The sequence below is a fragment of the Epinephelus moara genome, chromosome 2 (assembly GCF_006386435.1).
Source record: "Epinephelus moara isolate mb chromosome 2, YSFRI_EMoa_1.0, whole genome shotgun sequence".
NCBI classification, from domain to species: Eukaryota; Metazoa; Chordata; class Actinopteri; order Perciformes; family Serranidae; genus Epinephelus; species Epinephelus moara.
Window position 1 is genome coordinate 30,922,353 of NC_065507.1, and position 13,109 is coordinate 30,935,461.

The 13,109-nt window shown below is 42.8% G+C and overlaps 1 protein-coding gene across 4 annotated transcripts in view; it reads left to right on the top strand.

Annotated features, from left to right (window-relative positions):
• The first annotated feature begins 1,210 nt into the window (after positions 1–1,210).
• The window catches only part of mtus2b (microtubule associated tumor suppressor candidate 2b), a 29,850-nt gene continuing 17,951 nt past the window's right edge, over positions 1,211–13,109 (top strand). For 3 of the 4 annotated variants that reach the window (XM_050071490.1, XM_050071508.1, XM_050071516.1), the window contains exons 1-4: positions 1,211–1,350; positions 5,945–7,979; positions 8,382–8,574; positions 9,314–9,529. In XM_050071490.1, coding sequence (XP_049927447.1) covers positions 6,162–7,979; positions 8,382–8,574; positions 9,314–9,529 — 2,227 coding nt within the window. In that variant the 5' untranslated portion in view covers positions 1,211–1,350; positions 5,945–6,161. Of the gene's footprint in view, positions 1,351–4,061; positions 4,134–5,944; positions 7,980–8,381; positions 8,575–9,313; positions 9,530–13,109 lie in introns of those variants that run through there. The other variant, XM_050071500.1, reaches the window with a different exon arrangement.

The window sequence follows — 13,109 nt, forward strand, 5'->3', positions numbered from 1 at the left end:
TCAAAATGGCTGACTTCCTGTTGGATTCAGGGTATGGTTCCAGGAGAATTTTTTGTAGGGCTTGGGATATTGCATGTGCCTACCAATTTTCATGAATTTAGGTTAAAGATACTGTGGGGCAGCTTTGTTGAAATTTAGTAGGGGGAAATCTAACTATCCCCATTTCCCTAACCACCCTGCTGGGTCCCTGATGGACTCTCTTCTGGCTCTGGATCCTGTCCAGAGACGCTCTATCTCCATAATCTACAATTCCATTGGCTCCCTTAACCCAAATCCTGCCACCCATCTGAGCATAAGCAGATTTGGGAGCAAGAAATTGGTGTGCTGATACCTGACAGCAGGTGGGACCATATTGTTGACTTCCATTCTTCTATGTGTGCCAGGCATGGCTTATTAAAGTGTAAGGTTCTCTTCAGGGTACATTACACAAATGCCCGACTATCAAACATCTTCCCAGACACCAGTGACACTTGCAGTAGGTGCCAACAGTCACCTGCCAATCATACTCACATGTTCTGGTCCTGCCCAAATTTAACTAACTTTTGGCATCAAATATTTAACACATGGGGCAGTTTTTGGCTTGAACCTTAACCCTGATCCTCTTAAGGCCCTGTTTAGAGTCCCACCACCTACAGCACCGAACGTCCCATTCATAAAACGGCATGTTTTGGCTTTCACAACTCTATTAACTAGGCGCCCCATCGTGTTGGAGTGGAAGCACACTCTTCCACCCTCACACAATAGATGGCTTAAGGAGATCCTAAACCACCTCACACTTCAAAAGATTAGATTTTCCCTTGGAGACACTGGTAAATCCTTTGACAAGACCTGGAAGCCCTTTAAGGAGTTTTTGAGTAAGGCTACCATTCACTCAGATGATAAAAAAGATGATTCAGGAGGGTTCTCGCACTGTGTGATGCTCGGGCCCTAATTATTATTTTATCAATGTGATGTTTCGCACGGAATAAAATACCTTACATTTTGGATTAATGATACAAGCGACTCTCTTATCTACCTTGTTGTAATTTATGGATAGGCTGCATGGAACACTTGGATCTTCTTTTTTTAAGGTGTTGTGTGGTCACTAAATTGTGTACACGGTCTGATATTACTGTATATGTAGCTCTAAATATTTAATGGAGGGAAAATAAATTGATGATTTCACCTGCAGGGGGCGACCTGAGCTCATGTTGACTTGGGCGTCGAGCGCTGAGTCTCCTCTCCTCCCTGTTTTCCAGCGATGCTGCAGACTGCATCTTCTTCATCACAGCTCAGGCTGGTCGTGTCCCTGCTGCTTCTTCTTGTCCTCACTGTCGAGCTCTTCTCCGGCGGATTAGCTGAATCTAAACGGTAAGAATAACCATTTCACAGCGGGGACGGCGGGTGTTCTCTGTCTCTCTCTCCTCTCAATCTCAATCACAGATCAGGAGCAGTGATAATTGGATTTGACACTGCTGCATCAGCTGGAGAGACTGCGGATGATCCTGTTGGTGGTGATGGTGTGCGTATTAACGTTGGTATTTTCCAGCCATTTCCAGGTGTGCAAATTGTAAGGCAGCTGTTGCATACAGTCAAGCTAGGTAAGAAGAAGAAAGGTAACCTCGTTATAGGTAGACTCACCTCAGCGCGCGCGTGTGTGTAGTGGGGTCAGACCCTGTGAAATGTCTTCTTTCACCTCTATGTTTGTTTTTTAGTGGCTGCCCTAAAAGCAGCAAAGCCTCTTCCCTTCCTGATAAGGGATCATGTGTGTAGATGCCCTCTATATTTAGAAACTGTGGAATGAGGAACAAGGCAGCGTGAGGTGCATGAACATCAGAAAAAGTGAAGTGACAGATGTGTGATGGTGTGTGTGGAGTGACCATAGTTATCCAAAAGGCCTGGTTTTTGTTTCATTATGTAACATGTGACACTGAAGCACTGAGGACTACCAAGGCCTCAACTAGCCATCAGTAATTATACTACTTCAACATTAAAGGTGTTGATTTGACCTATTTGTGCATTTATTCTGAAAGAATTTACATTTGCATGTCACATTAATGTTTTTTTCCCACCACATGTGCTGCCTCTGCACCTAGTCTGCCGTCACTTACAGACCGTACAGGCACACACTTATGCTGCTGTTTCAATGTGCTCAAGACACAACAACAGATGATATTATGTGAGCTTTGGCTGGTTACACAAAGAAGTCAGGGCCACTGAAGCATAAAATGGGAGGGAGACTAGTGCCTCCATTTTCATTCATCCTCAATATTTCATGAGGATTCCAGTTTAAGCATCAAGTGAAGCTTGGTGGACAAATTAAGGCCTTGATCTGTGCTTTGCCTCAGATATGTGACTGCTGAAACTGAAGGTGCTTGGGTATCACTGAAAAAATAAACAAGTGGTTTGAGCATGTAATCACACAAGGATGCACAGAGTCAAGGATGCACAGATTTCATAAGAGGCCCCAGTGAAGGTCTTGCCATCATGCTACATATCAGGAGGCAGGTGGTGGTGGGGTGACTTGCTGAACAATGGGGGGATGGGGAAACATGCTCAGGGAAGCATGTTGTTGGTACAAGCATAAATTTCCTCAATCTCCGGAGTGCCATGATGGTGTCGCCGCAGGAACATTATCAGCTGTTGCAGCCACGGGAGGAAAACAACCAGGGAATGTTATTTAAAAGGGAAAAAAGGGAGGGAAGAAGTGACAAGGCCAATGCAGAATTGAGCCTAACACACTGAATGTACAGTATAACAGTACAGTATGTGCTGTGTAGATGGAAATGGCAAATAGGGCGGTAAAGGAAGTGAGGAATCTCACTTCAGTCACTCATGGTACTTGCATTGCACTTTTTTAGTCAGTGTAAAAGCGGCATCCTGCTCTTTCTTGCCCGGACTGTGACGCTCAGCTCTCCAGAGATTTGTGAAGAGAAAGAGGTTGAAATGAATTAAAAAAGTTCAATTATCTCTGTAATGCTTTCATTTCATGCAGCATGGGAGACTGTGAAGCAGAAAATTATGAAATCCACAGAAAGAACAATGTGAACTTTACTCAGAAAAGTAGGGCAAGCAAGGTAAAAAAGATTCATGTGTGCATTTTTGTGGTGTTGAGAGGTGTTATGTTACATGTTAGCATTAACATCCTCGTTTATCTTTGATTTGTGTTTTTTGTCATATTATTTAGACCGAGTGATGCCATACATGTGGACTATCTGTCCCCCTGTTATTTGTTGTATCACTGATATTTTTATCATCCTCACTCTTGAAGGATGTAATAAAATAACAGTTTTTTAACTGTAGTGAGCCAGATGCATCATGTCATCCCTTTTCTAATGAATGCCATATCATGTGCAGCACTGTTGTGTGTGTACAGTTCTCTGCAGCGCATTGATTTGGAGTTTGAAATCAATTTAAGGGATGGAGAAGCAATCATGGCTGCAGCACAAACAATCCTGTTATTAGATTGCAGCTTCTCTGTTGAAACAAGACTTCATTTATCCAATTTGTCATCTCTTGTCAGGCAACATGCTATGTGTAAGACTCTTAATCAGAGCTTCATCAGTTGTTTGGTTACCCAGAGGGAGTTTGTGGCTTCATATGGTTAAATAGCTGCACAGTTACTGTGCCTTATTGTACCTGATAGGGAGGTGGGGAAAGGCAGGTGTAAAGGAATCTGATTCATTGGTCTCTGGTCTGCAGTGCAGGTGCTGAGACAGCATTTAGTGTAGTGTGTCAGGCTGTACTCTAAACAGCACACTGCTGTCCTCTTTGCGTTCTCATTTTAGGTGTACAAAACATAGCATATGTGTTTTGTAACTAATAGTCTCCCCTTTCCTTGTTCTAAACATGCAGCAAACTCATAATCATCACAACAGTTTTATTTTCACAAGAAGGGAAATTAGATGTTATATCCTGCTGCGTAAGTGGATTTATGGGAACATAAATGGGGAGTGAGGAGATGAGGTGGAGGAGTAGTCAGTCAGGTTTCATGCTAATCGGCTGATGAGTTTAACTTGGACAAACAGAGAATTTTGTTTTGTATTTGTTTTGTGCTTCCATTTTCAGTCCAGGTGATCTCTTTAGCGACAAGCACCACCGCACTCCTGACATAAAATATTATTTCCTTCTGTTTTGTGACTTGAACTGAGAAGGTAGGCACAAAACTATCAAGTGGAAAAAACATGATGATGCGATCCAGTGGCAATGATGTTTGGGTTGTTGTTGTTGTTTTTTACTTGACAGTCAGAGCTGGAAACTTGTTAATTGCATGTTAATTGCTTTTGTTGTGCTGTCAAAGCTCTCTGTACTCTATAAGAGTCCAGGCAGGAAATAGGCCAGTTGCAGAGATGGAGCACCACTGGATTTTTCCAATTTATTGTAAAGTCTAAATGAGAGACCTTAAATATCAGGCCACGTGAGCACACCTGCTAACATCTAATAATCTCTTAGTAGGACAAGTCAGTCCTACATGGTGCTGACATGTTTTTTTCCACACTTAGAGTTCCACACTAGTATCATTTTGTGTTTAACAAGTTCCTCCTGACTACTGCTGTGCAGAGATCCCTTGATTTGGGGCTAGTAGTGCATTTAGTTTGCAGATACAGGCAGTAAGATTACCAGAGGGAGAAATCCAATAACCACCAACAGCACCAGAGTTCAGAGACAGCCTGTCACATATATTCTTATATGAAAACACTATGAATGTGAACCCATTCATAGCTAATGTAGGAGCATGCAGACTTAACCGCCACCTGTTCTCCCCACAGCACAGCATGCTGTCATTATGCTACAACCACACAGCTCCTCTGCAAGAATAACAAAGGGATGCTTCTTTTCATGTCAAAGAATGATGTGTTGTTCTATCAGTCGGCTGTTGAGTGTATGCTCTGGGATTGGTACGATTTATGTATTTCATTAGTCTTGTAGCAGTGAGGGGAACAGTGAGCAATGACTGCTGCAGAGGGAAAATGTTGGGGAAAATGGAAAATTAAAGTTGCCGCAGAATGTAAATGATCTAATTTTTACAGAGTTGTGTCCTGAGACTAATCAGGAATCAGTTTCTGAAACTACACTGCAAGGCTGGTTAATCAGAATCAGAAAACATTTCGTATAGTCACAGACCTGGGTAGAGACAGTTGTGTCCACATACAAATCACAATATTATCCATGGATATTCATCAAAAACTCTGATAGAACAGATGGTTCAAATGCTTATGGTCATTCTTTGTTCCCCTATAGAAGCCAGTTCAGTGATGCAGCAATACAATTAGTTAAACTTTATGACTTCTCGTAAGCATTAATGCAGTGGTTATAATGGGAATGTCAGAATATAAGTGGAATTTCTTTTTGACCTCACAGGTTAATGGTCTCTTATTTGTAGTCTCTCCTCCTCTCTGGTCCTCTTGATAAATTATGTGTTCTTGGAAAGCCTGCCTTCATAAAGTAGATTTCGGTCAATGAAGACATAATTTTGGCAAATGACAAACCATTTGTAAGGTCTGTCCTACATTTAGTTTTTGCAATCATACATTTATGGATGGCTCCTGAAACTGGATCAGAGAAAATCATATTCTGTCACAGATCTGAGAACACGTGTTATATTGTTCCTAGTGATCTGATACTCCAGTGAGTGTATTATTTTACTGTTTAAGTATAGAATTCAGTTAAATTGTATGAAACGCACTTCAAAAGAAGGAAGAAGCAATTAGGATTAATTTCCTGATGGAATTTACTTTTTTTAAATCTACTTCAGAAGCTTGCCTGTTGAAAATGTTCATCACAACAGAAGAAGATAATGACTCTGTGTATTCCACAGGAGTGCTGCTAAAATAATCTGAGCCCCCTGACAATAGGTCATTCAAAGCTCGGAATCTTTTTATAAAAGCCTATACCTGTTTAGTACTTTCTTATCATGTCATTTCTCATTTCTTGATCTTTTTATTTGTGGTTTGTTTTCATACAGGGTAAGGACCCAGATGTCATGAATATCCATCTTCCAAATTAGACATGATATTCAACGTTCTGAATACTGGCTTACTGGAAAGCAATGGGAAAATCAATTCTAGGCTCCTGCTGTGCCACTAAAACTCTTTGATGGGTAGACAGACTTTGTGGTAATAGATGCCATGGATGATTGAAAGTGCTCTTGAGGGCGCTGTAAACACAGAGCTGTATCCAAAATGAGCAAGCGAGGAGAGGCCTTTGGTGAGGGGGAGTTAAGGAACAACAACCAGCAGGGTGGGGTGCTGGCTGACGGTGATGCCAATGCCAATGAAATCCAGACAGAGGATGGTGGGATGACGGGGGATACCAGCACTCTGTCAGGACTGATGACTGAAACAGTACAGCAGGACAAAGTTATCATCTGGGGGACGGACTCCCAGTGTGACGACCCAGAGCTGGCTGAATTTGAGATGCTGGAGTGTCAGGAGCTGGAGGCCTACCTGGTTGAGGAGGGGGAGGACTTTGTTGGCCTTGCAGACCGGAAAGAGCTTCAAGAGCAGCCTTCATCATGCAGTAAAGCTACAGTAACAGATTATAGTAGCAGGGAAGAGAAAAAGACAATTCTGCATGGCGCCAATGAGCAGGAATCCATTGCTTCTCCTGTCTCTGAAAGCAAAGAGGTGTCCAGGACTGAGTTAAGCTCAGAGACCGATATCTTTGTGACTTGTCTGTCCACCATTTCAAGCATGGACACTGCTATGGACACTGCTGGCAGGACCCAGACAACAGATTCCTGGCACATTGCCTCTTGTCCTTACTCAAGCATCTCAGAAGATTTGACTTTAGTTTCCCAGACTGTCACTGAGAAAGGCAAGGCCTCTGAAAGAGCCGATCGTTCTTCCCTCTCCTCTGGAAAAAGCACAATAAACAGAAAAGATGTGGACATGAATTTGAATTCAGTGGGTCAATCAGAGAATGAAGAAGTGAGCAATGGACTTGTTCAGTGTAAGGATGTCATTGATGAGCACAGGGCAAACAATAACCAGAGAAATAAAGCAGAGAATACCACTTCAGAGGTAGACTGTGATCGAAGAAGTACAGAGCACAAGGGTTTACTCGCTTTAAAAACTACAGATGAGGAAAGCAACACTAAAATGGATAAAAGCACACAAGCGGGTGAAGCCCCTGATGTGAACTACAGCCCACCCAAAACAGGCACAAAGGGGACGCAGTCATCAATTGAATCCAAAGCTATAAAGAAACAAGGATTATTTGATAACTCATTGAAAAAACAAAACTCTTTTGACAAGAGTTTGAAAAAGCAGCCATCATTTGAGAATACTTTCAAGAAGCAGCTCTCCTTTGATAACACCTTAAAAAAGCAAGGCTCTTTTGAGAACACTGTCCCCTCCAGCTCTTCAAGTCTGGAGAGGAGGAAGCCATGGGGAAGCCCCAGTCGACCAGCAACTCCTACTTCACCTAAAACAACCTCCTCCTCCCCCAAGAGACGACCACCTGGTTCTCCAGCCAAGGTCCAGAGCATCAGGGCACTGAGCTTGGAGCGCAGCGACTCCCCTCAGAGGGGTTTAAGTCAAACAGTCAGACCTCCAGCTAAGACAAGTTTGAGCAGTTGCATCCCCAAACCTGTCATGTCTCAGCAGAAAGAGCCTGAACCCAGGAGGTTTTCTCCTCCCCAGAAACCCAAAAATGTTCGACCAAAAATCATCACTTATGTAAGAAAGAATCCTCAAGCAAAACCTCAAGTGACGGATGCCCCACTTGAAGCCTCTACACACCCGCTAAGACTATCTTCTTACTCAAGCCCACCAGCTCATAAAGATCCAAAGGCTGGCCCTCAACCTAAATCCACACCGGTGCTATGTTCCTCCAACCTGCTGTTTGACAGATATCGACAGGAGATGCAGAAAGCAGGGTACTGTCCACCAGGCATGGCTGCGACTGGGGTGAAACCTCCAAGCAACGCTGTCCCTCAAAGGCTGAGTGGGAAGTCGGGCAGTTTTCATGAGGATATGCCTGAGAAGTATCTCCAAGAGGTGAGAAATTGACTTTTGATTTGTTCTGATCACATGTCACAACAACTGCATGTCATTAGTGGTTAAATCCTGAGAAGTACAGTAACATGCAACTGACAAAATACCTGAGTAAAAAAGTTTTAACCACTCAGTGGAAGGAGGAAAATGGTCGCTTTCACCTATGCTACACTCCCTATATTTCAAACTGTGAAATGTGGATATGACAATATGTTGACTGAGTTGTTTTATCAGAGTGAAGATTTCACATATGAAACTGCTCCGACCTCTGTGTACATAACAGCCCTTACAGAAAAAATACATGAACAGTTGTTTTGAAACTATGTTCTATCATCTTATTGCCTTTCAGGTGAAATATTAGATATGATGATAGTAATTGACTGTATTGGTAATATCTCTTACTAGCATGTTTCCCAAGAAGGAGGCAGTGTGTATCGCTCACCTAGGGCTCTGAGGCCTCAGCTGGGGTTGGGGGCAGTCACGAGGCAGCCTGCAGCCAAGACAAGAGTTCAGCAGTCAGGTCAAAGGTCAGCCCAGGCCCCAGGCCAGTCTGCTCAGGCAGCCGGAGCGTCAGCCCAAGGCCACCAGGACCCTGCAGGTGAGATGCTGGCATAATCGGTTCAAAGTGAATCTATCTATCTATCTATCTATCTATCTATCTATCTATCTATCTATCTATCTATCTATCCATCCATCCATCCATCCATCCATCCATCCATCCATCCATCCATCCATCTATTTAACATGCTACATACTTAAATGCTTATGTTGCAACACAAAGAATAGTTTGTGGGAAATAAATTTTATCAGATCCCTCATTTCTCTGCATACTTTGCTATTCTGTGCACATCTTATCCCGTTGAGCTGGAGAGAAGTTATCGTCTTCGGCTTGCTGAATGATTTACTTAATTTTTTTTTTTTACCCTGTCATGCTTTATGGATGAGGCTTGGCTTTGGGCACCTAAACTCTTTGAAGTGCAAAGCATTTGATAGCAATGTAACTCACACAGCCTACCAAATTGCACTGCAAATTTCTACCTGCTCACATTATAGGTCATAATCTAGTCAGCTTCCACAGATAATGCTCTTTTATTTATGTACAGTTTCATCACTGAATGAAGGTCGTCATATGTTTTCATCTATTTGTGTCTTTATAGGTGCATGAGAATAGTTTTAGTCATCAGAGCAGGCGTGGCTTGTGTATTAGTAATTACAAGTGTATTTCTTGCATATTTCCTCCTCATAAATCTTGGGCCATTATCAGAATAAGTAATAATTTTAGTTTTAGATTCACTCACTGCTACCATAATATTGCATATGTTCTCATCTACCTCCAGGAGAGCAAAAGAGGTCAGGAGAAAGAGGTCCAGAAACTGCCCCTAAGAGTGTTCTGCTCAAACCAGGCCAGTCTGGTCTCCGACCTCCAGGCTTCTCTGCCCTGCCACCTGCCCGTCTGGCTGCCTTTGGCTTTGTCCGGAGCTCTAGTGTCTCGTCTGTGTCCAGCAACATGTCGAATGACAGCAGTCACAGTGATCCCTGCCGACCCTCTCAGCGTGAGTCGTGCTCTCTGCATATATTTCAAATAATTTAGGGTCATACAGTTTTTACTGCTTTAATTAAGATGTCAGTGTCCCAGACAAAAATATTTCAGTGCTCTGTCTGATATATCTGTCTGAAATTCCACATTTATGTTTTATCACATCTACATCTCCTTGTTAGTTCACCCATAGTCGAGGCTGCCCCTGCTATTCTCAGTTACTATAGTAACAGCCACTCACTGCCTTTCATTTTCCATTCATTTATCACAAGTAAGTGCTGAAAGCTGCTGCAGCACAGAGGTTTGGATGAAGAGATCTTTAAGTCACACTCCTCCCTCTGCTGCCTCATCTCAGACTGCACACTGCAGCATTTTATCTGGATCAGATCCTGGTGCTCGGTTCAGAGCTTCCTGCAGCCTTCATTTAGAGAGATCAATGCTCTTAAGATCCAATTGACAAGCTGATTATCTCTGCGTGTAATAGAGATATAAGAAATGTGTTAGAACAAGCTGAGAAGTTGCCAGTTTATTACAGTATGTTCTGAAGCAGTGTATATGTGTTCTGTTCAAATATGGACCGACTGCACATTCATTTATTCATTGTGCTGACTCACACAAACCATTGGGAAAAAAATGCTACTGTGAAAAAATCAGTTTTTCCCTCCTGCGTCTTCACATCTATCCCATGATCCTGTTGGACTGAGTCACACAGTCACACCTCAAATAGCTGCACTGACTCAGTCTTTAGTTCTTTGCTAGTTTTTATCATAATTATAAACCGACCAAAATCAGATAACATTCATTCAGAGCACCCAAAAATAGACATATTCTGATAAGCTTAAGACTGGTCTGTTGCACAGGCAAAAGCGTCTCTGTGGTTTCTGTACTGACTGTGCTGATTGGCTGATATGATGATGGCTTAATGCTGTCCTTGCTCAAGTCTCACTGCATTTGTTCCAGTCCACAGACAGCTGACTGCTGCCTTTTCCTGCACACCACTTTATTCTGACCAGCTGGATTCAGACCCTTCCTTAAGCTTCTGGTGCAGGCAGGGTCCTCAGACTGGGGTAAAAAAGAAAGCAGCTGTTGTCTCATGCAGGGTGCGCCCCCCTCAACCGTAGAAACTGCTTCACATGTCAGCAGCAGTCTCTTCTTCCCTATTTATAATCTCTGAAATGAAAAAGTGGTGCCGGCGGCTTCAGTATGTGTCAAAAAGAGAGAGTCAGGGTGTGGTATGACAGGATAATCTGTGAGGCTGTTTTTACCCCGACACCTCTGACCAACCTCTTTCATGCCTGTGGATCTCCTCCTCAGACTTTCACTACAGTCAAGTCAGATAATGGTCTTTTAGGTTTAGCGTCTATCCTAAAAGGCTCCAATGTACACCTTACTGGGATATTTTGTACCATTTTTAACACTAATTCTTCAGAAAACAACCACAGATCAAGATGATAACCTTCAGTCATGTAAGTGTGGCCCACTCTGTCTTTAATTACCATTGTTGTCTTTGTTTAGTTTCTCTTCTCATTTCTATGTAGACAAAAAGATTGATAATATTATTATTACCACAGAACTTTTAGAAAGGTGAGGAATAAAAGTATGATTTTCCTAAAAAAAAAAGATCATCAATCATTAATTAATAATTTTTAGTATTTTTACAGTTCCAAACAGAATGTTTTGTTACTGTCTGTGTAAGATGTCTGAGGTTTGGCTACCGCTTCTAACAAGGCTTGTGAGCCAATAGTATAATGGTGTTAGTATCACATGGTATCTCTCTGTCGTCTGCCATCGTGAGTTATCCACCTGCAATCCATGGTACTCAGAACTCGGGGAAAAAAAAACAACCTCCGACGCAGAAAAGTTCAATGGAATTGTCACTGAAGTTGGATTTCCAAGCAGGCAAAATCCACCAAGCCCAAATTTTCCCAACACAAACAAACCTAACATCACTGCAATATGGCAGCGCACACGGTGAACTATACGAATTACCTTTTCATCATATTACTTTATGAAGTGTTTCACATAGTGTTGGTGTTGTGAAATGTGCTGTGACATCATTGTAGCTGCCATTTTAATTTCAGTTGATTTGTGCATGATACGTCTTTGCGAGCATTTGTTTCTCCATCTCCGTCCACACAAAACGAATGCACACAACTTTATGCTATTGGCTGTGGTGGTTCACGCCATTACGCTTGTCGCTAGGCAACCATTTACACAATTTTGAGCTGTTGTATGTTAATTTAATGAAGACAAGCAAAACAGTTGACTCATTTTATATGCTGTTTCTCTTTATTAATGGTGCTGTAGTAATTGAGGTTGGTCCTCTGTAGATGCTTGTGAAGCTCATAAACTTGCCCTAAAAATATCAGTTTTCTGTGGGCATCCATGTTTTCCCGAGCAGATGCACTAGGACTCATTTAGAACTGAAATGTTATCAACTTCTGACTTGCAATGACTGCAGCATTTGGTGGCATTGTGACGTGAAAGCAATGGAAGAAGGGAGGGGAGTGTGACTTCTGGCTAATGTTATCAATCGCACCTTTAAATTTGAAAAGGAATTACAAGTTTGCTGTGTCCCTTTCAGCTGCTTTACTGAATAAATGGGTGTCTACCAGATAGTAAAACGCTTGGGAGTAGCTCAGACAGCCTATACATGACTGGCAGCTTGCATGCCAGTGTTTCCCTTCAGGCTGTTGGCTCAGACGGCGCCGCTCCATTAGTATGCCACCGTATGCTTTGAATGCAGCCACATTCACCAGGGATGCACTTTAGAAAAATGTTGGGGCTGGGAGTGAGTGCATTCTTCCATATTGAACATCAGGATGCTGCTGACACACTGTATTGAATTCATCTGTCCAGTTAGCTCAGTGGGAGTCTGTTCTGAGCACACAATATGCTCACATGTCTGTTGTTCTGTGTGCTACTTGGATGGCAAGGTACAAGAGTTATGTTCTGTGTGTTTGGAGCCACAGTGTGTTTGTCAGCTGTACTCACAGTGGCCAGAAGAGTAACTAACTCTGAAGATGTTTTGAAAGACATTCATTGTTCCCAGACTAAAAAGTTTGGGGATTTGCTGCCTTTTTTCGTTTTTCTAACATAGTGAAGTGAATTTGGATATTCGGCAACTAGCAATTTAAATGTCATTCATCTTCTAACCGCTTCATCCTCTTGAGGGTCGCGGGGGGGCTGGAGCCTATCCCAGCTGACGTCGGGCGAGAGGCAGGGTACACCCTGGACAGGTCGCCAGACTATCGCAGGGCTGACACATAGAGACAGACAACCATTCACGCTCACATTCACACCTACGGACAATTTAGAGTTATCAATTAACCTAGTCCCCAACCTGCATGTCTTTGGACTGTGGGAGGAAGCCGGAGTGCCCGGAGAGAACCCACGCTGACACGGGGAGAACATGCAAACTCCGCACAGAAGGGCTCCCACGCCCGGGATCGAACCGGCAACCCTCTTGCTGTGAGGCGAGAGTGCTAACCACCACACCACCGTGCCGCCCATTTAAATGTCATTTTTATTTTTATTTTCTGACATCTTATAGACATGGTACAGCTACTAGTCACCATATACTTTATAATCTAACT